This window comes from Leuresthes tenuis, unplaced genomic scaffold (assembly GCF_036924035.1).
Source record: "Leuresthes tenuis unplaced genomic scaffold, fLeuTen1.0.hap1 SCAF_17, whole genome shotgun sequence".
NCBI lineage: Eukaryota > Metazoa > Chordata > Actinopteri > Atheriniformes > Atherinopsidae > Leuresthes > Leuresthes tenuis.
The window spans coordinates 2620552-2647462 of record NW_027325371.1 but is presented as its reverse complement, the minus strand read 5'-3'; the positions used below and the strand labels follow the sequence as shown (position 1 = coordinate 2647462).

At 44.7% G+C, this 26911-nt stretch overlaps 2 protein-coding genes and 1 non-coding gene across 3 annotated transcripts; 2 read left to right on the top strand and 1 right to left on the bottom strand.

Moving 5' to 3' along the window:
- The first annotated feature begins 427 nt into the window (after positions 1–427).
- Positions 428–2250, top strand: LOC140273795 (eukaryotic translation initiation factor 1b-like). The gene is made up of 4 exons (XM_072369460.1): positions 428–622; positions 1286–1449; positions 1615–1716; positions 1802–2250. The coding sequence occupies exons 1-4, from the start codon at positions 592–594 to the stop codon at positions 1844–1846; spliced, it is 342 nt and encodes a 113-aa protein (XP_072225561.1). The 5' UTR covers positions 428–591; the 3' UTR covers positions 1847–2250.
- A 3414-nt stretch (positions 2251–5664) lies between these two features.
- trnan-guu (transfer RNA asparagine (anticodon GUU)) lies at positions 5665–5738 on the bottom strand. The gene has a single exon. It is a non-coding gene; the product is annotated as a tRNA-Asn (tRNA).
- Positions 5739–6151: 413 nt separating this feature from the next.
- On the top strand, positions 6152–20301 carry mfsd11 (major facilitator superfamily domain containing 11). Its single transcript, XM_072369449.1, has 14 exons — positions 6152–6450; positions 6905–7020; positions 7109–7164; positions 8621–8728; positions 8811–8890; positions 8965–9061; positions 10478–10536; positions 10616–10775; positions 15228–15271; positions 15346–15411; positions 16769–16894; positions 16992–17166; positions 18259–18394; positions 18479–20301. Exons 2-14 carry the CDS (start codon positions 6925–6927, stop codon positions 18638–18640), a joined length of 1365 nt encoding a protein of 454 aa, XP_072225550.1. The 5' UTR covers positions 6152–6450; positions 6905–6924; the 3' UTR covers positions 18641–20301.
- The last annotated feature ends 6610 nt before the right edge of the window (positions 20302–26911 follow it).

Genomic DNA, 26911 nt, shown 5'->3' with positions numbered 1-26911 from the left:
GGTGTGTGCTTTTTAACATTACAGAATGAAGCTGAGCTCATGGCTCCAAAGACAATGACCTGTGTTTAGTCTGTGTTTAACAGCGAGGATGGAAACCTGACTGGAAGATGTCAAAACAACTGCTTTGTGTCAAGAATGGGTCCAACAGTTTTATCGATAATATCAGTAATTATTCATTTGTGAGGAAAACATGTTCTTTTATTCTATTTTAGTGTCTTGAGTCGTGTTTGACCAAATATTACTAAATAATTCTTGAAATTGTTGCATCTTTCCAGCTGTGACGGTGATTTCATATGACGTCACCTTTCCAGTAAGTTGAGAAACATTTTCAAGGCGTGGCCCCCGGCGGCGTCTCATTTTACGCATGTTACGCAACGACGTCACTTTCGGGGCGGGGTTATAAAGCCTTGTTTTCCAGACCTCTGAGCTTTAAGATCTCCATTTTGTGAGAGCCGGTGGAGAGGAGTCTACCAACGTCCCTTTGAGAAGAAGAAGCCAACAAACAAGCTTAAAAAAACAAAAACAGTCAAAGTTTACCAACGAACCGCTCGTAAATAAGTTATTATCCGAAAGGAAAGTAAATCTTATCGTATGTCCGCTATCCAGAACCTCCAAACTTTTGGTGAGTCGTTTTGATCGAAATGAACCGCAACGCAAGGTGGGGGAAGGGCGAGCTAACGAAGCTAATGCTAAGCTTAAGAATTTACGTCGAGGTTTGTTGTCGTTTGAGTTAATTTGAGCGCTTGTCACAACTTTGACTCATTTAATCGACTTTGAGTGAACGCAAACGTGTTCATTTAAATTACTATAAGTTCGGACCTGGTCATTTTGGTCGTCTTTTAGGTCTCCGTTCAGGTTTAAACATCCGCCATTAGGCCCAAATGCTGCTAACGTTACTGCCGCTGTAGCTTATTCTTTCGGTCTGTTGGCGTTGTTAAGGAACTATGTTGGTACTGGTGACGGTAACGAAGTCACGCGGGCCGTTTGTTTAACGTTATTTAATGGCGGGGCTTATTTTGGTGAATTTTCTGGGTCATGGCTCCACTCTTGCTCCGTATTTGCTGAGTAAAGGTGCTGCTCAGTAGCGGCTAACTAAGGCTGCCAGACGGGGCTGTTGAGCCGTATATTTAGCACCAACGTCTGCGCATTTGATTTGTAATATGACCCATTATTATTAAAACAGAGGGACGAGCTAAATCTGGCGGGAGGTTATGTCATTTTATGTGACGGTATTTTCCTCTTTTTCTCACCGTGGTAACATGCTGTTGTCTCGTGTCTCTTCCAGACCCCTTTGCTGATGCAACTAAGGGTGATGACCGCCTCCCAGCCGGGACAGAGGACTACATCCACATAAGAATCCAACAGCGGAACGGCAGGAAGACCCTCACCACTGTCCAGGGCATCTCTGCCAACTATGACAAAAAGAAGCTAGTCAAGGCCTTCAAGAAGGTAAGACTGTGGGTCTGTCTGCTGTCAGCGGGCCTTTCCACCTGATCACACCCAGCAGCATCTGTCTTAGCAGGAAGTTAATGACCCGTTTAGTGGCAGCCTGCCAGCTTTAACAGAGTGAAGATGCAGGGTGGTTTTCTAACTCGACCTTTTTGATCCCAACAGAAGTTTGCCTGCAATGGGACAGTGATCGAGCACCCAGAGTATGGTGAAGTGATCCAGCTTCAGGGAGACCAGCGCAAGAATATCTGTCAGTTCTTGATTGAGGTGAGCTGTTGTATTTATGGACTTGTTCCCTGACGGTTTTATTGGAGTGAACAGCCGTTCTTAGTGACTCCTTCCTTCTCTGCAGATTGACCTGGCCAAGGAGGAGCAGCTCAAAGTCCACGGCTTTTAGGAGCTGCCGGTGGCCCTCTCCTGGAAGGCCATTAAGCGCCCCATCCCCCTCTTCCTCCTCTTCCTATGTGCTGCTGTTGCTCTTCCTCTCCCCCCTCGCAACCCCACCAGCTCCTCTTAGCTAACACGTGAATTACCTCTGAATAACATGGGACTCTGTAACACCCCCACCCCCCTACAACACCAGGGGTCCGGCTCGCTTTCACAAAGACACGCCGCTGCAGCTCCACACAACATCAGGGATGAGTGGTGATGACCCCCCCACACACACTTTGTCCTTCCATGTCCCTTTTGTTTATTTCCTTTTTTAATTTTAGGTCTCGTGCCAGAATAAGGAGGCACCGTTTCATGTAACGTTTTTGTTTTGTACTTCAAGGTGTTTCAATAAAACGATGAGTCTCCATATATGTTGAAGTGGAGTGTTGTGTGGAGGGGGGGGGGGGAGCTGGGTGTGTGCCGGAGGGTCCAACCTTCACGGTTTGATCATTTTTACAGGTTAAAGGAGCCGTAGAGATGTTTGAGGGACGGGTTCCACGTAAAGACGAGCTTCATCAGGATGAAGAAGTCTTTACACGGTCCGTCCATCATTAAACCACCCGACTGGTTTGTACTCGCTCTGATTTTTCTTTTTGCTCAAGTATCAAAGTGTTCGGTGGTTTTATTTTGACTGAAATCAAAGCGGGTTCATTTTAAGTAACACCGGGGTCAGTTTAGGACTCTGGAACCTGACCGGCTCCTTGGTTTGGTCCCGATGCAGAAGATGTTTGTGGACACTTGATTCTAAAATGTTCTGTAATGCAATAATTTATAAACGTTAATGACGTGATTATAAATCTAAGCCATGTTGCTAATTTCCTCATTTGGTTCAATAAATCTCATGCAGTTTATAAGCATCCCGTGTGGCTGGTTTTACTTTAGCAGAAGCAGGAAATCATTCATTTCTGTGTTACAAGGAAGGAAAACGGAGCTTTTAAAGGGTTAGTTTCACATTTTAGGCTGAGATTCACTCCCAAAAAATAACATTCAATGTTTGGAGTTAGAAAAACTAGTTCCACCTCATTTTTCTGCAGTCCTTCATGCCTTTTGGACTTGTCCGTGACCACAGGTGAGGGAAGGAATGCAGACCGGCGGCTTCACCTTTCGATTGTCTGCGTCACGGTGCAATAATCCGCCTGTCAGAATCCTCTTTAGGTCCTACGTCATGTGTGACCAAGCAGAGACGCTCCCTCCGGTTTCTTTTGAGTCGTTGAGCAGAATAAAGGCCGCTTTGACGAGTTTATGGTCCAGAAACTGCACTGAACAGCTGGCGGTTCTGTTCAGGGTTTCGCCTTCAAAGAGACGCCATCATTGTGTCTTTTGTCTCTTGTACCTTCAGTTAATCTGTAACTTTGTGTTTTGCTGCTGCCTAAAACAGGTCTCTCTTGCAAATGAGACCCTGGGTCTCAATGAGATTTTACCTGTATAAATAAAGGTTAATAAGTAAAAAAATAAATCATTCGGCTGGTTTTAGAAAATAAAAACCTTCGAGTTGCTGAGCGACTGCAGGTCTGTGGCAGCGGCCTGTAGAGCACATGTGTCAAAGTCCGGTCCTGGAGGGCCGCTGTCCTGCAGGATTTAGATGTTTCCCTGCTTCAATGCACCTGATTCAGATTAAATGGATCTCTATGAAAGATTGTTAAGTTCTGCAGCAGTCTGCTGAGGCATTGATCTGATTCATGTGCGTTAAAGCAGGGAAACATCTAAAACCTGCAGGACAGCGGCCCTCCAGAACCGTAGTTTCACATCCCTGCTGTGGAGGGATGCATGAAAGGCAAAGTGCACACAGGCCAGCGAGGGCTGACTGCTGTTCAGAGGCTTCTGAAAGAGTCAAAGCAACAGGGCAGCTGCCTGAGAGGATGTTTTAAATCATATGAAGAGAACAAACTGATGACTCGACCCGAGAGTCTGAGCTGAAGAGAAAGTTGATAAATCAGCTCTGAGAGTTAACAGGAGCCTATTTATCTAGAAAAATGCAGCTGGTTCTGGTTAAAATCTGAGGGTGCAGAGCGTTTTTAAAGCTTGTTTTTAATGGATTTGTCAGCTTTTCATGTTTCAGTTAAAGGACCTCGAGTCATTTCTGAACCCACCTGATGATCATGTCTTATCGGGAGGTTCTGATCGTCCTTTCTGAGCATTAATGAATCCAAAGAGTCGCTCTTCCTCTGCTTATTGATGTGTGCAAACATCTGGTCTCTGTTATTGATGACAAACTGACCTTTGACCCTCGTGTTGATGCAGCCTTCTTGAATATGTTCTTACTTTGTCTTTTATCAACCGGTTAAGACTCAAAACCCCAAACTGATCGATGGGTTTAGACACGGTAAGATCAGAGCTCTGAAAAGGGCCCGGTTCACCTCTCAGAAGAGTTCATATTGATCCAACGCAGCTTGTGATTGTTTTCTACTGGATACTTCCCTGTTTGTCACCATCAGATGTACAAAAACGGGTCCCTGGGCTTATGAAGATACCTGAGGAAAAAAGGTATTTATTCATTTAGATTCAAACTTTATAAAAAATGATGATAAAACGATAAAGAAAACTTTGATAAAAACTATATAAAAATTAAAGATACAGCATCAAAAAACACACAAATCAGTCACCCACAAGGAGAGCACTGGCTCCACAGCTGGCTTTGGGACTTTAAATGTCTTAAAACAGTTAAAAGGGGCTTCATTGAATCCTGCCTGAAGCCTCCAGACTATAACTTCATCACAACTACATGGAGAAAAGAGACATCTTCACCCCATCTGCACATGCACTAAACGTGTGGATAAATCATGTGGAACTGGCTATAAATGTCCTCATCGTCTGTCATTTGTTCTGTAAAAAAAAGCCAGAGATATTAAAGCATATTTGGTCCTACAGCTGCCATATTTTCACCTTCCTCCCTGAACTCTTGGTATTTTTCCAGCTTCTTGTGCTCCTTCTTCTTGATGTCGCTCTTCTTCTTTAGCTTGTCGACCACCACAGAGTCCGGTTGGTTCACCTCTTTATCAGTCTGGATCTGGAAGTCCCACAGGATCTCAGGACTGTGATTCTCCCCCACCTTCGGAGATGTTCCTGAACACCATTCCTGCCTGGTGGTCATGGCGCTCCATGTGTGCCGTAGACTGTCTCAGGGCCTGTTCCTGAGCTGCCATGATCAGTGCCCTGTGCTGTGTTTCAGGTGTATCTTTCCATGATAGTTCCTCCTCTTCCTCCTTCGCTACCCAAGGTTTCAGCAGCCTGAGAAACTCACTTAGTTCATTACTGGGGGCCATTTTCCTGATGGATTCCTGGACATTTGTTGTTTCATCCTGGATACTGGCTCTGGCGCTCACTCGTCCCTGACCTCCTGTACAATCTGAGGGTGCTGGTGCATCGCTCCACAGATTGTGAGGAGCTTTCTTGTCTTGATATCATGGCTTCCATCTCCTCCGTTGTTCAGGTTATTGTTTCAGCAGGTTACCTGATGACTGGCTGTATGTGTTGGCTTGGACTTTGTTCTTCCCATTCAGCTGATTCTTCAGGACTTGCTTGTTGTCTGACTTTCCTGTGGTCTCCTCATGGTTGCTATTTGTCTGTGGGATACCAAGATATCTGATAAAGAGGTGGTTGAGGAATACAGACACCTGGACATGAAGACTTGGCCAGACAGTCAGGACACAACAGACTGTACTTTTTAAGGAAGGATTGATTCTTCATCATAGAACCGTGAAGATGTTATTCCTGCCAGCAGCATTAAGCACCTGAGAATTACTGTTCAGTCTGTGACACTAAAATAACAAGAGTAAAAACGATCGTCCCTGGGTGGGCTCGAACCACCAACCTTTCGGTTAACAGCCGAACGCGCTAACCGATTGCGCCACAGAGACGGTGACGATGACTTAACACATATATGTTCACAATTAATACTCACATGCCTTACATAACTTTAATTTCAGAGTCCTGTTATCTATATGTTAAATAATTGTTATCTTACTAAATTTGCATTTGAAAGCACCTCTACAACAAATAGGGTTGCGCGCTACACAACAGCTACTTCCAATTTGTCTTTGACCGGATGTAGTTTTAATATAAGCGCTAGTTAGCGCCCTTGCTAGTTGTAGATCGGCTATTGTTTTTAAAAAAGAAAAAGCGCTTTAGCATCCATATATATTTGTTAACAGTCCTATTTAAGATGTAGTAATTTTGTTGTACAATTTAAACTAAGTCTAGTGAGTTTAACCTTGAGCAGGAACCGTTTTTAACATTTAAAAAAACTACCTGGCTAAGCTAGTTAGCCGCGCAGAGCGTTTGTAGATCTACGGTTTAAAGCTACAAGCTAGCTCGTTGTCAGCTGACTCATTCACATGACATTCTGTCCGGGCTCGGGCTGTCCTGTTGACGGATGCTGTGAGTGTCTAGCCAATAATCAATTTTATACCACGGTAACGTTTACTTTAAGTGGATTTAGGGACCGTTTGGAGGAGATAAATGAGTAATGATATCGAACTTTTAAGAAGGCGCTAATTATGTCATTGAAACCACACTGACGAGCAGAAAGAGGAGCCCCGCACGGTTAGCTAAAAGCCCTCAGTGTTGTTGGTGAGTTATTTGATTTTGTTTGTGTTTCTGCGGCGGATTTTCTAATATTTAATGTGATAATTAAACAAACAAATACAATTAGTTTCGATCGGCTAACACATTGAGCCCTTTTTGTTTCTGTATTGAAAGATTTCAGCACCAAGGCTACAATGACAATTAAAGGCTAATTTGCTTATATTGTTACACATGATAGAGTTTATGTTTGTATTTTTAATCCAGGTGTTGATTTTGCTCTGTGATATGTACATATTTTATGTTGAACAGTCACCTTGTATATTTGTATTAAAACAACATATTTTAAAAAAAATGAATTAAATTAAAATCCCATTTCTGTTCTCTTTACATCATGTTTGAAACTAAATATTTCCAATGTTCTTGTTTATGACTCATTTATTCTGATTTTTCTTCTTCCTGCTTGATTCACAGCTAATTTTATTGTATTCACTTCCTCAAGGAATTCAAATACCCTCCAAAATGAGTCCAGAGGGGAAGAAGCTTTTGAACATCGTCGTCCTCGGCTTTGGTTTCATGTTCATGTTCACTGCTTTTCAAACATGTGGCAACATAGAGGTAGGCTGGATTTACTGATGCCTGCTTTGGATCAATGAAACCAAACTAAGAGACTAATATTATGTGTAATTTTTCTTTGCTTTTGCAGCAAACCGTCATAAAGAGCTTCAACAGCACTGAGTTCCATGGGAGCGGCTACACAAGGTAAACTGCTGCTGTTTGGACACGGCAAAGAACACATCTGTAAGAGAAAAGAAATGATTTAGGAAACATCAAGAGTTGCTTATCATTCATTGCTTACAGCATGAGTGAATAAATCCCAAAGGAGACATATCCTGAAGTCTTTGTGGAATGTCTGTGACATATATACAATATAACACGACAGAATAGCTGCTGTTTTTCCTCTGATTTCCATTAAAAAGGGATCCTTTTAGGCCCACTGTGCTCCACTCCGCCTTTCTTCCTCATGGGCTGCCTCTTTTCAGATCTGTGGCACCCAATAACCCCCGGAGCGTGTTATTATGGCACGGCAGAGCATACAGTAAATAACTTGAGAGCTCAGACCACCTAAAACTGACAGAAAAACACCCGGATGGCACTTTTATTATGAAATGCTCACACTTCCTTCATCTGTTCCCTTCCTTCAGCTCCTGATCCCTCTTTTAGTCACGAGTTGAACGGCCTGAGTTGTTAAAACACACCGCAGAATGTGACAGCTGCTGGTTGGTTAATAACACCACGGAGAAGTTGCATCATTATTTTTCCGACTCCATAAGCTCTGGACTTCCCTTTCGACCAGATTAGAAGTCAGATTTTCCTTTTCAGGATATAAATAATTAAATAAAGTACTTGTAGAGCATTATTAGCTCATTTATCTCTTTAGAACGATGGAACTATTGATGAGGTTTGATATCAAAACAAAAATAATTTCAACTCTCCTTTTCTGAGGTACAGTGAATGCATCATCTGAGGTTGAAGTTGGGTGGAGATGCAGATGGAGGAGGCTGGATCCCTTTTTCAGACAAAATGCCAGTTGTTTTTTTGTCTTTAGTTAAAAGAAACTGCAGAGACTCAAATATATTCTCTGGAACACAGAAAAGGGGAATTTTCCTTTAAGATGTCGTCTTTAACACAGATGACAAAACATGTGAATATATTTTCTAATATTTCTGTTGCATTTACCAGTTGATGACTCTTTTCTAAGGTGCATTTTTTACAGTTTTAGTTGTTTTATATTATTGAATCAATGTTTTTATTCCCTTTCTCTCCCCAGTTGCTTTATTTTTATGTCCTTGTTGCTCTTTCAGAAGCTTTCAGCACGTGATCCTGTGCCAATAATCAAGTCCGAGTTTCTTTGTCAACAGAGTAAATACAAGTGAAACCACAGAAAAGTACATTTAAAAGATTAAAGGCCCGTGTTTCCTCAGTTATTTACAGGTTTTTCATCGACCGCCTGCTTTTGGAAACCAAAGACTCTCCCAGCACTGATGAATGTAATCAAATCAGTGGCTCACAAGTCCCAGCGGGATAATTGGATTGTAGATAAACCATTTTAGGGGACAAAGATTCCTCTGTCAGTCCTGCTTTTCAGAAACTTTCCTCTCAGTCTGAGAACTCGATCCCCTTCGTGTTCATCCTCTAACTGACGTGTCACTTGCAGCATGGCGATCATTTATGGCGTTTTCTCTGCATCCAACCTTCTCGCTCCCTCAGTGGTGACAGTCATCGGGCCCCAGCTCTCCATGTTCTTCAGTGGCCTTATATACAGGTGAGCCCCCCCCCCCACTAACTCTCTCCAAGCTTCTCCTGGCCGACCAGGTGCCTGACGTGTCTCTGCCTTGTTTTTACAGCGGCTACATCGCCATGTTCATTTACCCGTACACCTGGAGCTTCTACACGGCGTCGGTGTTGGTTGGGATAGCAGCAGCAGGTAGAGAATTTCTGCCTCACAGCAGAATCTTCTTCTTTCTTCATGGTGTTTATGGTTTAACTTCTGCTCTTCAGTGCTCTGGACGGCTCAGGGAAACGTGCTCGCCATCAACTCCACTGACAGCACCATAGGAAGAAACAGCGGCATATTCTGGTCGCTGCTGCAGTTCAGGTAAACCTGTTCGAACGTTCCTGCTGAACACTGAAGGCGTTAAATGTTGTGCAAAGTAAGTTTGTACGTGTGAAGCAGAAGAAGTGTTGGTGACCACGTCAACTCCTTAAAAAGCTCAGGTTTCCTCGACTTTTCTTCTTCTTCTTCTTGAAGCAGCGTTCAGGCGACGCTCAGACTGTTACGGTAATGAACAGTAGTAGTGTGCCAAAGGGTGTATATAATTACAAATTTTAAAATATCTACTGGAAGAACTTGAAAGATGATCTTACCTAGTAGCCATTTTGAAACTTCTCTTCCACACAAGGCATCATGGGATAAAAAAAAACAACTATTTATTGGAACTCAGGGATTTTAATGGAGCCAAATATCATTGTTACGGAAATGAATTGTTCGTGTATTTGGCCCAGAAAATAATTATTCACAAATACTTGGCCCGAAATGATAACACTGCTAGTTAAAGGGTATAACCTTATGTATAATATTAAATTATGGGGATGTATTGGGATAATTTTGGGTTTAAGATAAAAAAATAAAAGCTACGTTACGGTAATGAACTTTAAGGTTGAAATGTTGTCATAAAATATAGAGTAATCCATCAAATGCAATGATAACAGTAGTCCTACAATTAGTACATACTATAGTTTTATATATAATACAAAATTTGATTGTTTTAGTAGTTTAGTCGATCAAATCCTTACAGACACGTCAAAATTTCGTGAGAATCACCCAGGTGGGTCTGAGCCACTCATCAGAGGCACGATAACTGAATCAGCCCCGTTCACCTGTTTTCGATGCAGCTGTTTCCATTCTGCCACATATAATCCACAGCTGACCGTGTGTTTATTTGCACGTGGAAGAGAGAAGAGGCAATCTCAAGTGGTTACTGATTTTAAACAATATTACGCAGGTGGAAGAAGGCAGAAACCTGTTTTATATGTGAGTCAGAGGATGGATCCTGGTCAGAAATAACTCAAAGGTTCCTCCTTGTAGGACCAGAAGCCAAAGAAATACCATCTAGAGTAACTATTTAATATATATGTATAACTGATATGTAACAACTGGACCAAGCAGAAGAAGGATAATCCCAGTTTTTGTTTTGACTTTGAGACCGAAGCAGCACTGAAACCTCTTCAGGAGTAACAGCCTGAGGCCTCATATGTTTAATGTTTAATGTTTATGTATTTAGCTTTTATCCAAAGCGACTTACAGGTAGGCAGGTAGGGTAAGGGGGTCTTGCCTCAGGACCCCTACTGGAGGTAATACCTTTCAAACAGGGGATTTGAACCCAAGTCTCCCACATGAAAGGTGGGAATCACACCACTAAACTATCCAGTATGTCCTCTCATGTTTGCTGTATTTTCTCATCACCAGACCGCCCCGTTTGTCCCGGTTTTCATGCCTTTAATTTCTCTGCAGCTTGTTCTTTGGGAATCTCTACATTTACTGCGCCTGGCACGGACACGTGCACATCACAGGTATGAATCCAGCTGTTTTAGAATGGTTTCTGCCTCATGGAGCTCATTTTAGGCCTCTGACTCGTGTTGTTTGTCTCAGACAAGGACCGTCAGACCGTCTTCATCTCTCTCACGGTGATCAGTCTGGCCGGCTGCTTCCTCTTCTTTCTGATCCGGAAACCTGACGCTGAGGTTTCCCCCCGCCCTGACGGGACCGAGCCGCTGCTGCAGACTGAATCCATGGACGGCTCCACTGCCAGGTGAGAGTCCTGGCTCTGAACAAGGAGTCTCACTGTTGTTCAGTTTGATCTACCTTTGCTATCAGTGACTTACAAGTGAGGAAAACTGGTGTCAGCAGGAAGTTTTCGGCCCGTCTCTGAACATATTTACCTGTTCCAGTTTCACTCCGTCCTTTAAACAGTGTAAAGTTAAGGTGTTTCGAGCATTTTCTGCACACAAACACATTTTTAACCTGTTATAGTGTTGAGCTTCCACTTGGTGGCGCTGTAAGGAACACGTGGAACAGTTCAGGTTGGTGCTGCTGCTGGTCCTTTAGCTTTGCTCTGCCTTGTGATGGAGTCAAAGTCGTGTCCAACTTCCTGTAAATACTTCCTGCTTGGCAGCACATACCTGGGTCCAAAGTGTTCATCCTGTGGATAAACTCCAACTTTTCCACCGACATATCTTCAGCCACATGTGTGCAGGCTGCATCGTAATCTCCTCCCACCGGGTCCCCTTCTGTCTTACATTGAAAATGATCCCTGCTCTGCAGCAGGTGTTTGTGGCGGCCTGCAGCAGCTGGTCTTGAGCCACATTTCTCCCCCTGGGCTGGACGCTTCTGTCTGAGATGCTGAAATAAATTAGAGCTGCAACAACAGAGCAGAGACTGGGCTCCTGAGAAGAACCCGGAGGCTCCTCCCTGAGAGGAACCCGGAGGCTGCTCCCTGAGAGGAACCCGGAGGCTGCTCCCGAGAGGGACCCGAGGAGGCTGCTCCCGAGAGGGACCCGAGGAGGCTCCTCCCGAGAGGGACCCGAGGAGGCTCCTCCTCCCGAGAGGGACCCGAGGAGGCTCCTCCTCCCGAGAGGGACCCGAGGAGGCTCCTCCTCCCGAGAGGGACCCGAGGAGGCTCCTCCTCCCGAGAGGGACCCGAGGAGGCTCCTCCTCCCGAGAGGAACCCGAGGAGGCTCCTCCTCCCGAGAGGAACCCGGAGGAGGCTCCTCCCCCCGAGAGGAACCCGGAGGAGGCTCCTCCCCCCGAGAGGAACCCGGAGGAGGCTCCTCCTCCCGAGAGGAACCCGGAGGAGGCTCCTCCTCCCGAGAGGAACCCGGAGGAGGCTCCTCCTCCCGAGAGGAACCCGGAGGAGGCTCCTCCTCCCGAGAGGAACCCGGAGGAGGCTCCTCCTCCCGAGAGGAACCCGGAGGAGGCTCCTCCTCCCGAGAGGAACCCGGAGGAGGCTCCTCCTCCCGAGAGGAACCCGGAGGAGGCTCCTCCTCCCGAGAGGAACCCGGAGGAGGCTCCTCCTCCCGAGAGGAACCCGGAGGAGGCTCCTCCTCCCGAGAGGAACCCGGAGGAGGCTCCTCCTCCCGAGAGGAACCCGGAGGAGGCTCCTCCTCCCGAGAGGAACCCGAGGAGGCTCCTCCTCCCGAGAGGAACCCGGAGGTCCAGGAGCAGCATCAGCCTGTATGAATGAGTTTAAGCAGCTGCTGCAGACCCAGAAGTCTCTCTGGCAGCAGCATCAGGAACTGGACGCAGCCGATGGAGGTCAGCCAGCCATGGAGGGACATGTGACCTTTTCGGTTAAACAAGCACTACATTTTCTGGACCCTCTGTAGAGGTTTCAGTGTGCATAACGGTCGTCAAGGTGATAGATGGCCATGGTCTGAACCAGAGGTTGGTGAGGTGCTGAGTCTGAATCTCCTCATGTTGTAAAGTGCAAAGAGCCGGATGCAGAGAGGGAGACCCGGGTTTGCAGCTCGTAGTTTTTCAGCTGAACGGATTGGTTGGGATGATGGACAGCGCAGACTTAGAGGTTTAGCTGAAGGTTTTATGCTGAACCAGAGGGAATGATGAGCACAGCAGTGATGCAAGAAGCCATGAGAGCAGCTGATGGGGCCCAGACAGGCCCAGAGGTCCCAGTGTTTGCTCAGGAGTGGGGTTCAGGGAAGCTGCTGATACGTCCACAACCTGAACATGAGCTTTAAATGTTTGATTTGAGCTCAAAAGGAAAAATAAATGGCTGGATTTCTGATTTCTACCCATCGTGCAGCAGACTTCCTTCATCCCCCTTTTAAAAGCTGCAGCTTCACACTAAAAATGGGACTTTTTATTTTTATTTCTGCTCTACATCCCTCCCCAGAGCTTCGGTCACCATGACAACACGTAATCCCAGCACATCTCTTTTACAGACTTTGATATATTTTAGGGTTCAGCTGATTGAGTTAAACATCAAACATCAGTGCTTTGATTTGCTCTCCGAGAAGGAAAGTGGATTTAGTTTGTCTGGTCTCCAGAAATCTATCGTCCTCGGTTCATAAATGTTTTGAATTCAGTGGATTGATCCTGGAGGCATCATCCCAGTTTGGGTCATGATGCACTTTTACAGTTTTTACAGCAGAGATTCCAGGAAATTAAGTAATTTAGAAAGTATTTATCAGCAAAAAAGCAGCTCCCTGTCGTCGGAAATGAGCTCGAATACCTTGAAGAGTGGTTGTTGTGTCCTTTTTAAGTTAGAAATGTACTAAGTTCAGTGTTGGTGCTGACTGAGGAGCTCTTGGTGATTCAGGAGGAATCCGGTTTCTAATTATTGTTGTTAGGCGACCCAAAATGTCTTCCTGACAGCGTTAGAGGAAGATATGGACATATATTTTGGAAAGCACACAGGGAAATATTGTTTTAGGAGTGGAGTGGGAGCCATCCAGCAGACGGATGATCATCTCTTTGCTTGGACCAGACGGGTGACCTTTCACTGTAAATGCTAGCCTTTGTTGTCTCCGCTACATCCGTCTCTGAAACTGCTGCGATACGGTCGCCACAGCAACCAAGACCAGTTTGGGGATGAGCTGGAAGGTGAAAATGTCCCTGAAGACGTATGAACTGGAGCTATTTCAGCAGATGGAGTGCTTTCAAACAAAAAGGTTGATGCCGTTACGTCAGTGAAATCGGCTTCTGGTGGCTGCTGTGCAGCAGGTGATAAACTGATGGATAATGTAACGCATAGGTGTCAAACTCTGGCCCGCGGGCCACATTTGGCCCGCAGTGTAATTATATTTGGCCCGCGAGGCAATTTCAAATGAATATTAGAGCTGGCCGCCAGTATTATTATATAACACCGCAGTCACCGCTTATACTACAAATCCCATAATGCTCTGCTGTTGCTTTGGCGCGTCAATTAGGACAGAGGCAGATACCCCCCCTCCTCTGTGTCAGTAGCATCTATGCTAGCGGTCTTCTTGTGCCCCCCGCCTCTCCCCCAGACCACACTTTGACCTCAAACCACAGCTGTCACTGTTACCTACCAAAAAATGGCCAAAAGAAAGGAAGAAAATAGAACTTTTCTGGACAGGTGGGAGACAGAATATCTGTTTATGTAAAAGACAGACCTGTTTGTCTTGTTTGTGGAGCCAACGCGTCAGTAACTAAGGAGTAACTAAGGAGTAACTAAGGAGTAACTAAGGAGTAACTAAGGGGTAACTAAGGGGTAACTAAGGGGTAACTAAGGGGTAACTAAGGGGTAACTAAGGGGTAACTAAGGGGTAACTAAGGGGTAACTAAGGAGTAACTAAGGAGTAACTAAGGAGCAACTAAGGAGCAACTAAGGAGCAACTAAGGAGCAACTAAGGAGCAACTAAGGAGCAACTAAGGAGCAACTAAGGAGCAACTAAGGAGCAACTAAGGAGCAACTAAGGAGCAACTAAGGAGCAACTAAGGAGCAACTAAGGAGTAACTAAGGAGTAACTAAGGAGCAACTAAGGAGCAACTAAGGAGCAACTAAGGAGCAACTAAGGAGCAACTAAGGAGCAACTAAGGAGCAACTAAGGAGCAACTAAGGAGCAACTAAGGAGCAACTAAGGAGCAACTAAGGAGCAACTAAGGAGCAACTAAGGAGCAACTAAGGAGCAACTAAGGATATAATATTAGAGACACTATGAAACGAAACACCTGGACTCAGCTCAAAGGAGCCAGAAAGTAAAGGAGATGAAAAGAGGTTTATGTTATTTTATTTTCACATTTATTAGCCTGTGTAAGAAGCTAATTTTGACATAAATCAGAATGCTGCAAACAGAAAGGAGGCATTAAATTTTTATTTTTATTTAATTTAATATGCCATTGATATGTTTTTATTATTATTAGCAACTCAATTTCACACCCCTGGACTTTAAAGTTATATAAGCCTTGTTCAGTATTCATTGTTAAATCTAAACTTGTTGGGTTCCATATTAAAAGGTTCATTTGTTCAACCTCGGCCCGCGGCTTTGTTCAGTTTAAAATGTTGGCCCACTGTGTTTGGTTTTGACCCCCCCTGCTGTAACGGATATATTCTGAGAAGTGAGACGTCGGGTGAATTAAATCTCTGTGGAGGGATGGAAAAGACAGGCAGACTGGATTTGTTCTATTTAAATGTTCTTTAAGGTAAATGGTGGAGAGAAAAGCTTGTTTTGACCATCTGAAAGTCTGCTTTTACTTCTTCTTCTTGACGTTTTCCTCCCTGCAGCTCACCTGGCTCAGGACTCTGCTCTCAAGCTCTCGATGCTTTTGGTAAGTTTATTAGAAATAAGCTCCATCTTCAGCTGGACGGTCCCATGTGTTAACGTCTGATTTCCTGTCTGCAGTTAAAGCCTGTAAAATGTTTGTCACCAAGGAAATGCTGCTGCTGAGCATCTCTATAGGATACACAGGTGGGTGGAGCTAACCTGGCAGAATTATGCAAGAATGTCATTAATTTAGGAGAAAATGCATGATTTAAGAGTTTTAAATGAATCATGAGGGCATAAAAACAAACAGCTGGACATTAATAACATGAATCAACGCGTAATAAAGTAAAAATTAGAGGAGATATTTCACTCGATGAACTTCTGATGCATTTCAAACCCAGTTTCCTACTGGAGTGAATCTGGGTTCTTCTTATTTTTGACTGGTTTAGACATGTTTGAGCTGGTTTCAGTCTTGTTTTGTACTAGTTTAAAACTTAGCTTTGGACCCGTTTTAGACTGGTTTCTTATTTGATTTTGAACTGGATTCGTACTTTGTTTTATGCTGGTTCAGAACTGGTTTTGACCTGGTTTCAAACTTGGTTTTAAGCTGGTTCAGAACTGGTTTTGACCTGGTTTCAAACTTGGTTTTAAGTTGGTTCTGAACTGGTTTCAAACTTGGTTTTAAGCTGGTTCTGAACTGGTTTCAAGCTTGGTTTTAAGCTGGTTCTGAACTGGTTTCAAACTTGGTTTTTGACCTGGTTTCAAACTTGGTTTTAAGTTGGTTCTGAACTGGTTTCAAACTTGGTTTTTGACCTGGTTTCAAACTTGGTTTTAAGCTGGTTCTGAACTGGTTTCAAACTTGGTTTTTGACCTGGTTTCAAACTTGGTTTTAAGTTGGTTCTGAACTGGTTTCAAACTTGGTTTTAAGTTGGTTCTGAACTGGTTTCAAACTTGGTTTTAAGCTGGTTTCAAACCTTTTTTAAAGCTTATTCTGAACTAGTTTCAAACTTTTTTTAAGCTTATTCTGAACTGTTTTTTGAACTGGTTTCAAACTTGGTTTTAAGCTGGTTCTGAACTGGTTTTTGACCTGGTTTCAAACCTTTTTTTAAAGCTTATTCTGAACTGGTTTCAAACTTGGTCTTTCATGCTGTTTCAGACCTTTTTATGGATTTATTTTAGAATCTTATTTTCTACCTGTTTTCTACCACATTTTTAACCTGGCTGGGTTCAGCTCTCACACAAGGTTTTAGACATTTTACTTGTCTAAAACCTTTTCTTTACTTTCAACTGGTCTCTACTGTCTTTACTGTTTTCTGCCTCTCAAAGTAATCCAGACAGAGTCCGGTGTTAAGATCAGGGCCAGACCTTCAGTTGCAGGAGTCCTGGTTCTTCCTGTGGGTGGAAATGGTTTTTTATGACTCTGTCTGGCTGTTTTGAGCTTTTTCTGAGGAAGTCAGGATAAACACATGACTCCTCGATGGTGATGGATAAGAACGGAGTATAAAGTTCTGTAGATCAGATTAAACTGGATTCATGGCTGTTGATCCCTCTGCTCTGACAGGCCTGGAGCTCACCTTTTACAGCGGCGTGTACGGGACGTGCATCGGCGCCATGACGCGTTTCGGCACAGATGCAAAGAGCTTGATTGGAATCTCTGGGATTTTCATCGGCATAGGCGAGATCTTGGGTGAGCGTTTTAGTTTTTAACCCAGTTTTCTCAGCGGTCAGCTCTGCAGAAAGAGCTCGGCTCACAGCAGATCCTCCTTCTCTCTCTGCCTGGCCAGGAGGGGGCGTGTTTGGGATGCTGAACAAAAGCAGCCGCTTTGGGAGGAACCCCGTGGTGCTGCTGGGGCTCATCACGCACTATGTTGCATTTTTCTTGATTTTCCTCAACATTGCCAGCGATGCTCCTCTGGCCCCAGAGGCAGGAACAGATCTGGAGGCTTTCATCACCCCCAGGTAAGAAAAACCCCCAAAGAAACGTTTTTATTCTGAAATGAGACCTGTCTCAGGATCTAATGTGTCCCAGAGCGATGAGCACATTAAATAAAGGTGTGGATTATTTGCAGACTGCATCATATTCTGACTCAAAACAAACCCAGATAAATGCCTTTCAGAGGGAATCGATCGTAAATAGTTAATAACTTCTTGGGCTGACTAACATTGTGTTGTAAAGAGTGGAAAGAAGAGAAGATGAGATGCAAATTGACTGCGGCAGACTAGAGAAAAGTGAAATGTGAAGCGACCTGGAAGCTTTTATCCTCCAGTTCCATCATACAGACGATAAAAGGCTGAAACACGACCTCCAAGCTGCAGCTTCCCATCGGACCGAGAAACACCCGAAGAAGCAGCCTTCTAACGGTGACTGAAGGGAAGGTTCCTGCTGATGGAGCCCCGGCTGAATGGGTCGGACTGAGCTGGTTGGACCTGATCAGGGAGAAGAACCTGCTGCCTGTTTCTGCTTGGAAGATGCCTGCAGAGTTCAGGGACGCGTTTAGGAGAGAACAGAATAACTTTTCAGAACAATGTTTACAAAATCTAAAGTAATCTTAACATTTTTGGCTAATATTTGTGCACCGTTTCAGAGGATTTTCCCCTGAGAAAGACATAGCTCACGTTAGAGGTCCAGTTAACATTTTTGTGTTGTTAAAACTCTGTTTAGTCTGAATGGGGCTGGAGATCTTCTCTAAATCTGTTCCCCTGTTAAACATTCATGTCATAGTCATAGTGTAGTGGTATGATTCCCACCTTCCATGTGGATGATCTGGGTTCAAATCCCCTGCATGAAAGGTACTATCTCCAGTATCGCTTTGGATAAAAGCGTCTGCTAAATGCATAAATATACATTTTGTGTTGTTTGTTTGACTCTGTTTAGTCTGAATGGGGCTGGAGATCTTCTCTGAATCTGTGCTAATCACAGATGAACTGAAGCGGTTTGGATGCACAGCTTTAGCTGAACATGTGGGTTAATTTCTGGGCTCACGCTGGCCTTAAAAAACTGCAGCATGATGGCAGCAGAGCTCAGGGCGGCTTTTCTTCTGTGCCCCTCAGTGTCGGCGTGGCGATGCTCTGCAGCTTCCTGCTCGGTCTGGGCGACAGCTGCTTCAACACGCAGCTCCTCAGCATCATCGGCTTCATGTTCCACGACAACAGCGCCCCCGCCTTCGCCATCTTCAAGTTCATCCAGGTGAGGACTCCAGGAAAAAGGTTCAAACTGGGCAGGGGATGAGTCCTGTTCTGATAATTATTGACCTTGGTATTTCCTCTCCAGTCCATCATGGCCGCCATCGCCTTCTTCTACAGTAACTACCTGCTGCTGCACTGGCAGCTGCTCATCCTGGTCGTCATGGGTTTTCTGGGCTCAATTTCCTTCTTTGTGACCGAGTGGCTGGCCGAGTCCAGCAGACGGGACTCGGACTACGACAGCATCTGATGGCTTCCTGCGGCGGGGGACGAGGGCACAGCTGGAGGTGTTTCCCACCTCCCAGAGACAGATGCTGTGGTACGTTTGATTCTCACCAGTCGCCGTGTGTGTGTGTGACTCACACCCTGAGCTCAACATTTATCTGACGAAGTCAAACTGCACGGGGGAGGAAGTGTGCGCACCGCAGCTTTACCTCGTTTAGTTTCCCTCCAGGTTCTATTTTCCTTTTTGTCTCTTAAAACGCGCAGATGAAGAAAGTACCGAGCACTTTTGATTAAAAGCCAAAAACACGTCAAACCGGACCCTCCGACTTTATCGAGCTGCAGCCTTTAATGTTTCCTCTGTTGGTGCAGCTGCTCAGGCTGCATTTTCAGACTTTTATTAAAGTCTGTTCATGTTCTGCACTTTTAATCCTGACAACAAATCCTATAAAAAGACCAGAAACGGCGAGTGAAAGGATGGAGTCCAGCATTTAGGGCTTATTTCTACACAGCTGTGGTCCAAAATCATTTAAAAACAACATTTAAACACACACCAAAGGATTGAATGTGGATTAATACACTGTGGGGCAGCATTTTCTGTCCTTTTTAAAATAAATAAACTTTAAATTGTGGTGTGTTTCAAAGAGCTGTGTGAGGGTAACAGAATGTATGTTTTTGGTCTTTTTAGGGACTTGTTGACAGTAAAAAATGAGGATGAAGCCAGAATAATCTGCACAGTAAAAATCCAGTTAGAAACTCAACAACACGGCCACTTCCTGTAATGATTAAGATGTGTTCAAGATCCCAACCTTTAGATTTCCTTTTCGACACAGAAACTCTACGATGTCGAAGCCGGATTTTCGTTTCACAGACAAACTGTTCAAAGTTTTCACAAAGCTGAAGTTTCTTTACAGTTTGAGCGTGAAACCCTGATTTAGTTTAGCTGTAATTACATCCACATGGCCTTGATTACGACCCGTGACTCTTGGCCTCATAATTACTGGTGGCTGACTGTGTTTAGCTCTGATAAAGACAACTGAAAAGTCTGGGGAAAGTTTCAGGGGAGAAAATCCACAAGATGATAAATCAGATTTGGTTTGTTCTTCTTATGCTGGTGACCCGGTTCAGATGTGGTGAACTGGCTGTAAAAGGCTTCCAGTAGATTTAAAACCGAAGCAGCAGGCAGGGTTAGCCCCTTAAATGCTTAAATGTCAGCTCAAGCAGCTCCTGCCGGGCAGCTGCCAACATCTGCTGAACTTTTCCTCCGACTGAACCAACAGGACTGTGAAAAACGAACCTGTTTCAGAGGCTTAAAAGCAGTGAGGAAGAAGACAGCCGGCAGGTGAACATGGATCTGTGTCACCTTCAGGGACCTCAGCTCAGTCCTGAGCCACAGAAGGCATGATATAAAGAAGGGATTTATTTATTTTTATCTTTTTAAATGGGGGTTGTGTGAAGTCCGTAACTGTAGTGAGTCACAACTTTTACTGGAGACCAAAGGAAATGACAGATTTCTGATTTCTCTGTCAGTCCAACCAAAACTTGACTATTAAACTGAATTTAAACACGTTAGTTTGACTGAAATCGTGCGAAATTGAAACTCTCCAAATAGAACAAAAGGTCATTTGGTGGGACGTTGAATCCCTCCTGCAGGTAAACGCTGATCTGGACCTGACTTTCATGGTTTTCTCACACCTCAGACAGACTTCAGCTGCGGTTAGCAGTCAGATTGCTCTGTTTGGAGAATCGGGGGGGAACTCTGACTAAAAGCTCTTCACGCTGGGTCCATTTTTACCATGTAAAACAGCTCCAACCTTAAATATTTCAGTGTTTCGAGTAAAGACTGTATTACACTGCATCACATCTTTATTTGTTATTCACACTGTCACAAAATGTTGTGTTTTTCAGTTTGAGATGTCTTTAAATGGGGAAAAATGTGCTTCTTCGGTGTCTAAGCAGAGCACTCTGACTGCTGTCCACTGCTGGTGTGGTTCTGACTACTTATAAGTGCTTCACACAGCCCTTTAAAACCCCTGAAATATCCCTTTAACTGTCTCAACACAGTCATTTTAGCCACTTTTAGGTGAAAAACACGTGGATAATATGTTAAATATGCCTGCAAAAGGAATTTAATTCATTCAATTTTTTTAAAAAAAGGTGGGAAATGAATTAAAAAAGTGTATTATTCACTGAACTATTTCAGCTCATCAACACATTGTTTCCTTCACTTCATACAAGTCGGGTAGATTTGTATTAATTGGAAAAAATGAGCAGATTCTGCCTTAAATTAGTGCTTTAACCATAAAAACACAACCAAATAAGCAGACTATTAAGAATAAACGGGTTTTTCCACATTCTCATTATGCAAATATAACTTATGAAACTGATTATCATTCAACATAAATTAGTTTTAGAGTGCCTTTATAGACCTTTTATTCTTGCATATCCCAAAAAGTCAAACCCTGGAACCAGCTTTGAGTCGTTCTCGTGGTTCAGGTTTCAGAGGGAAACCGTGGAGCTGCCGACCCGTCAGCTGTTCTTCCCTGTTTCCTTTCAGCCAGTCGGTTCAGCCTCATTCTGTGAGGATCTGACGCCAAAGCAGCTCGGTAAAAATGCGCCTTAAGACGTGTCCACGCGGCTTCATGCGAGGAGGAGCGACATCAGACATGCTGTAATGTTTTCTGTCTTTTTGTTTAAACTGACAGTTCGTTCTTCTGTGTAATTTATTGCTCGATAAGACGTCAGGGGGTGGGTGTTACCAAGTTATATTTCATGTTTCAGCTGATGCAATCAAGGATAAGAAGGGAAATAACTGTGCTATGAGGGTGATTTTATACTTGAATGTAGTAATTATGAATACCACTCAACACTTTGCTTGCTTATTTTTATTCTCAATAAAATGTTATTTTGAACTTAAGCTGTGTGCGTTGCCTGGTTACACTAAAAACAGCGAATTGATTTTTTTAAATGGGTTTAAAAGGTTTTTCAGCCTTTTTAAACTGACCTTTGGTGGTTGTGTGCTGTTACTGTGGCAGCCTGGACAGGAACAAATACACTTCTTATGTTACATGATGTGTGAAAACGTCAAACTAGTCAGACTAGAATCCATTTCCATAAATTAACGGAGGCCTGCAGAAATAAGGAAAACAACAAAATGGAAAAGTGGTGATTTGAATGATGTATTTTTCTGTTGCACTTTACGTTGCAGGCTGAAAATAAACATGTAATAACCAGTATCATAATGATCACCAAGGCACATGTGGTGGGTCTGGGGAAACTACCCCACACATTTTTCCAGGTAGATATTATCTAAATATTTGGTTTATTGTAATATTACCAAGAAATTAAATGTAAATTGGTCATTGATCAGTTTGCAGGCCTGATTTATGGTCATTACATAGAAACTATCACATATATAACATACTTTAGCTTTAGTATGACCTGGTAATTGTTTTGACATAATCCGAACACATAACAGCCACTTCGACATTGACCAATTTTCTGAAATAAGCTTGAATATCGTCTGGTTTTCGGTTACTACCCCAATTATTCCCATTGTTACTGATATTAGCAGATTATTTTGTAATTTTATAGTTCTAAATCATTAAATTTTCTTATCAGACTATTACACCATTGTTTACAATCTTATTATCCATTTGAACTGTTTTTTTTATTTTAATAAAGCTGTTTTACCATTGTAATTGAGTGCTATAGTAGCTTAAAATAAACGAAATATTGTTTTTGATTTTTGCCTATTTATGTATAAAATTAGTAAGAAAAAAAACAACTTAAAATTAGTCTATTATTCTAACTGTCGTTTTATTATTTTTTGTGTGAATTCGACATTTCTCTTTTCCCCTAAACGCAGCCTGGCTGCCTCTTGTTGCCTAGCGACCGATAACGCTGTGAGTTGTTCAACGTGGGAACCGGCAGATTGAGTTGGGGTCAAGCGAAAAAGAACGAATTAATACCTTATCCGGTATTATATTTCACAATAAAAGCACTGCTGGTCAAAAGTAACGTTTTATCTCGGTGTGTAATGAAATTTCGCTCTTGGTTTAAACTAGCAGATAAACTTACCTTTTTATTTCGTATTTATTCAAATAAAACAAGTCTAACTTGAACAAATATAGCCATACGCTTAAGTGTAAATTTTGTTGTGAAAGGGAAAGCTCTGTACTTCCGGTAAAGATGTCTAGCCTAACAGCCGGAGGTTCTTATTTTCTGTTGAACGATATTAGATTCTCCAAACAACCTCCGAGATTACGTGTGAGATGCGGGGCCCGGTACGAACGTTACTGAAAGACCAAAGAGACTTTTAAAGTTATTTTATAGAGTTTCCACAATGTGTGTCGGTATTTATTAAGGCGGGTCGTCACTAACCGACACACGGAGGTGAGTTAAGTTGGGTGAGGCAGCTAACGTTAGCCTAACTTTAACTGTTTAACGGTTGTCGCGTCGCCTCAAACCAACATGTCGGAGGAGGACATCAGCTTGTATGACTTGTTGAACTTGTCCATCGGAACACCCCAGAGGGGCTCTGTGAACTTCAGCGCTCTTCACGCGCTGCTCCTGGCGGTGCTGAAACAGCTGAACCTCCGGGAGGTGAAGACGCTGTGGAGGGACTCTCATCCCGGCGGCGGAACACCTGACGCCCCGGTGGATGCCGGCGCTCAGGACCTGCAGACGGAGGAGGATCCTCAGAGGGACACCCCCGAGCCAGAGCTCCAAGGGCGGGTTGAATCTGCTGGATCTCCGACCTCTGCCTCCGGTTCTGCTGCAGACGACCAGGGAAGGTCCCGGTCGCGGTCCCGGTCGCGGTCCCGGTCCCGCATCCAGATCTGTGAGGACGGCGTGTCAAAGGTGGGCGCAGCTACTCATCCACACAGTCCACAACACATTTTAAGCAATGATATGAAGTATTTAAAACATTTAATGTTTCTTATTTAAGCTTTTTCTGATCTTTGTGTATAAACTGTAAACTTAAGATTAAAGATTAAAAAACTTTAAGGCATCAGTATTAATAAAAGTCTTATTTAGAGCGATGTTGCATTATTTGTTAGAGCATTTCTCTGTTAATACCTAAAATCATCCTCCATAACTTCTGCACAAACTTGACCCCGAACAGGTGATGAAATGCACACTGAAAAACCTTAAATATTCAGCTCCAGGTCTGGTTAAAATGACTCTTTAAATGTGTAAATATCGCACCCGACTGAAGCCTGATGTGGACGGTCTGTCCCGCACCATTCAGCGTTTTAATCATCGATCCAGTCAGAATCTGAGCTAAAATCCCAGCAAAGCTTCATAAAAATCACTGAAAACCTGAAGCTTCATTCAAAGCCTCTGAACCAGAGAGAATATAAAGGCAGTAAAAACGGTTTTGGAGCTTAAACTTCAGGCTTTTGGCATGAATGATTAGTTATTAGAATAATTTATATTAGTCAGGTCAGGATTAAACGGGATAAACACCTTTTAAAGGGTTGCTTTTACAGATCATTTTGAGTTTTGGGACTTGGCTGCATCACATGTTCACTGCATATAGTCCATATAGACTTTTAATTCACTTTAGTGTGCCCCCCCCCCCCCCACCACCACCACAACCCCTTTTATACAACATGGATGCTTGAAGCCTCCTTTGTCCTCCAGATGCATTTTGGGAACTGAAACATCCGCAGGTGAGAGGACACGAGTGGCCTGAACCACTTCCTGTGACCAGCACACGGTTCCAGATGTTAACCTGGTGGATGAAGGGTAGATGGACCCAGTTTATGCTTTTCTAGTTGACCACTCAAAGTACTTTTCGCCACATTCGTCCGTCACACGGCGCTTTTTAGTCTAGAAGTTTGACACGTGGTCAAACCAGCAATGGCCGCCGGTTACAGGATGACAGAGTTTCTCATCTGCAACCTGTTCACAACCTTTTCTGTTAACCCGCGTCGGAGCTGGCTGATGACTTTTGGGTCACTGCTGTTGCTGAGCCAGAAGAAGCCCAGATGTGCCCCAGATGTGTCAGCTGCCTGAGAGGAAGCTGCAGTGCGGCTGAACTGCTGATAAACACCCAAAGCTCAAAGTTTCCTTGAGACTGAAGGAGTTGTGGGTCTCATCCAGCAGCACAGTCTTCTTCTTCTTCTCTGGTGGCCGGGGCAGACATTTCAGCAGAGCACTAAGCCGCTGATGACAGAGAGCACAAAGGGACGGGCGCCACCCTGACATCTCAAATGACCCCTGCGTGTCTGTTCAGGTTTCTGTCAGGCTGCCTCCCAAAGAGAAGCAGCCCGGGATCTCCAGCATTCTCCTCAAAATCCAGACCTCAGTGTTTCAGTGCCGGCGCCGCAGTGTCGCTCGGTGTCCTCCACGCTGAAGGTGTTGGTGGGATGTGACCCGGGCCCGCCATCGGCCCCCAGCCCGTCCCGCTGCTGCCCTGCCTCCCTTCATGTGATACGGGGTAATTAGTCCCCTGCAGAGATGACTCCGGCTGTCAGGGGATGAATGGCTCTCAGGTGAAAAGCAGGACATCGGGCAGGTGCAGGAACTGCTGCGGCGCTCTGAAAGCGCCTGAATCATTCATGTTCTCTGTGGGCACCGGCCGGGTCAGCCGCCGTTTCTGCAGGCTTCACCGTGACAAGCTGACCCGGCGTGCCCTCGTCCACCGGCACACGCCACATGTCACGGACACGCAGCCGCGCGCCCGGTTCAGCCTGTCAGAGGATTTATGGGAAACCCCCCAGGGGGACGCCGTTTGTTCAAAGTGCAGCGACAGCCACGGCGAGTTAATGAGTGAGTGTCCCTGAGGGGAGAGATTAACGAGTAACGCACACGGAGGTGAACTGCTGCACGCCGGGGCCTCAGGAAGCAGAACATCCCAGAACCAACAGCTGCTGGGTTCTGTTCAGGTTCAGCTGAATGGATCCATTACAGGCGTGTTTCAGGAGGGGCCGGGACCAACGCAGTGAAGCGCAGCGTCAGAAATAAAGCAACCATGTCGGCTAACAAACGCTTTTCTAAAAGCTGGTTCTGAAGGAGTTGCCTTGTTTTGGGCCTCCGGACCAACGCAGCAGGAAGTGAAGCATCACTTCATCTCAGTTCTTTACTGAAGGTCTTGTTGTTCGGACTGAGCTTCTGCAGCTTGGGTTCATATCAGCTGTTTGTTACCGTGACAACTCCAAAGTTAAGACCCGTAAACAAGCATTCATCAGTGAACCGAGCAGGTTCCTCTGTTCTCAGATGGTTTTTCTCTTGGTTTCGTTCAGTAGAAGACATAAAGATTCAGAGGAGGATGTAGAAGGAGAGAAACGAGGTTAAAAGACTCGTGTTTGAATTCTGACACACACTCATTAACGTGCTGTTAGTCATTGAAGCTGCGGGGGGCCTCCATGCATCATTTCATGTCCGGGCACATTTGACACCAGTTAAACAGAACCTCACATGCAGCTCAGGAATTTCTCTGTTTCAGCGGAACAGATTAAACACGAGCGTTTGCTCTGCAAACAAAGCTCCACCAGCTCACAGGAAATGAAAAGTCACAGCTTCTGTTCTCAGCCCGCCTGCTTTCACAGAGGTCAGAGGTCACAGGGAGGACATAAAGTTTATTATGTGATCCAATCAGCATCCTCAGAGCTGAGGATGGGTTTGAAGTCTGTTGTCTTTGCAGGCGATGAAGCTCATACAGGAGCTGCATGAGCAGAGCGACCATCTGAAGGAGCAGCTCGAGGAGCTCCACCTGCAGCAGGAGGTCAAAGGGCACGAAGGAGCCGGAGCCGACGACCAGGACCACAGAACTGAGCGTGTTTCTGACATTTCCAACCAGGTAATAACCCTCAGCAACCAGCGAAACCTCAGAAAGCTCATCTCAGAGTTAGCAGAAGTCATGATAACCACCGTCACACGGTTCAGGGCCCAGCTGTTTCAGAGCCCAGCTGTTTCAGAGCCCAGCTGTTTCAGGGCCCAGCTGTTTCAGGGCCCAGCTGTTTCAGAGCCCAGCTGTTTCAGGGCCCAGCTGTTTCAGGGCCCAGCTGGTTCAGGGCCCAGCTGTTTCAGGGCCCAGCTGTTTCAGAGCCCAGCTGTTTCAGAGCCCAGCTGGTTCAGGGCCCAGCTGTTTCAGAGCCCAGCTGTTTCAGGGCCCAGCTGTTTCAGGGCCCAGCTGGTTCAGAGCCCAGCTGTTTCAGGGCCCAGCTGTTTCAGGGCCCAGCTGTTTCAGAGCCCAGCTGTTTCAGGGCCCAGCTGTTTCAGGGCCCAGCTGTTTAAGGGCCCAGCTGTTTCAGGGCCCAGCTGTTTCAGGGCCCAGCTGGTTCAGAGC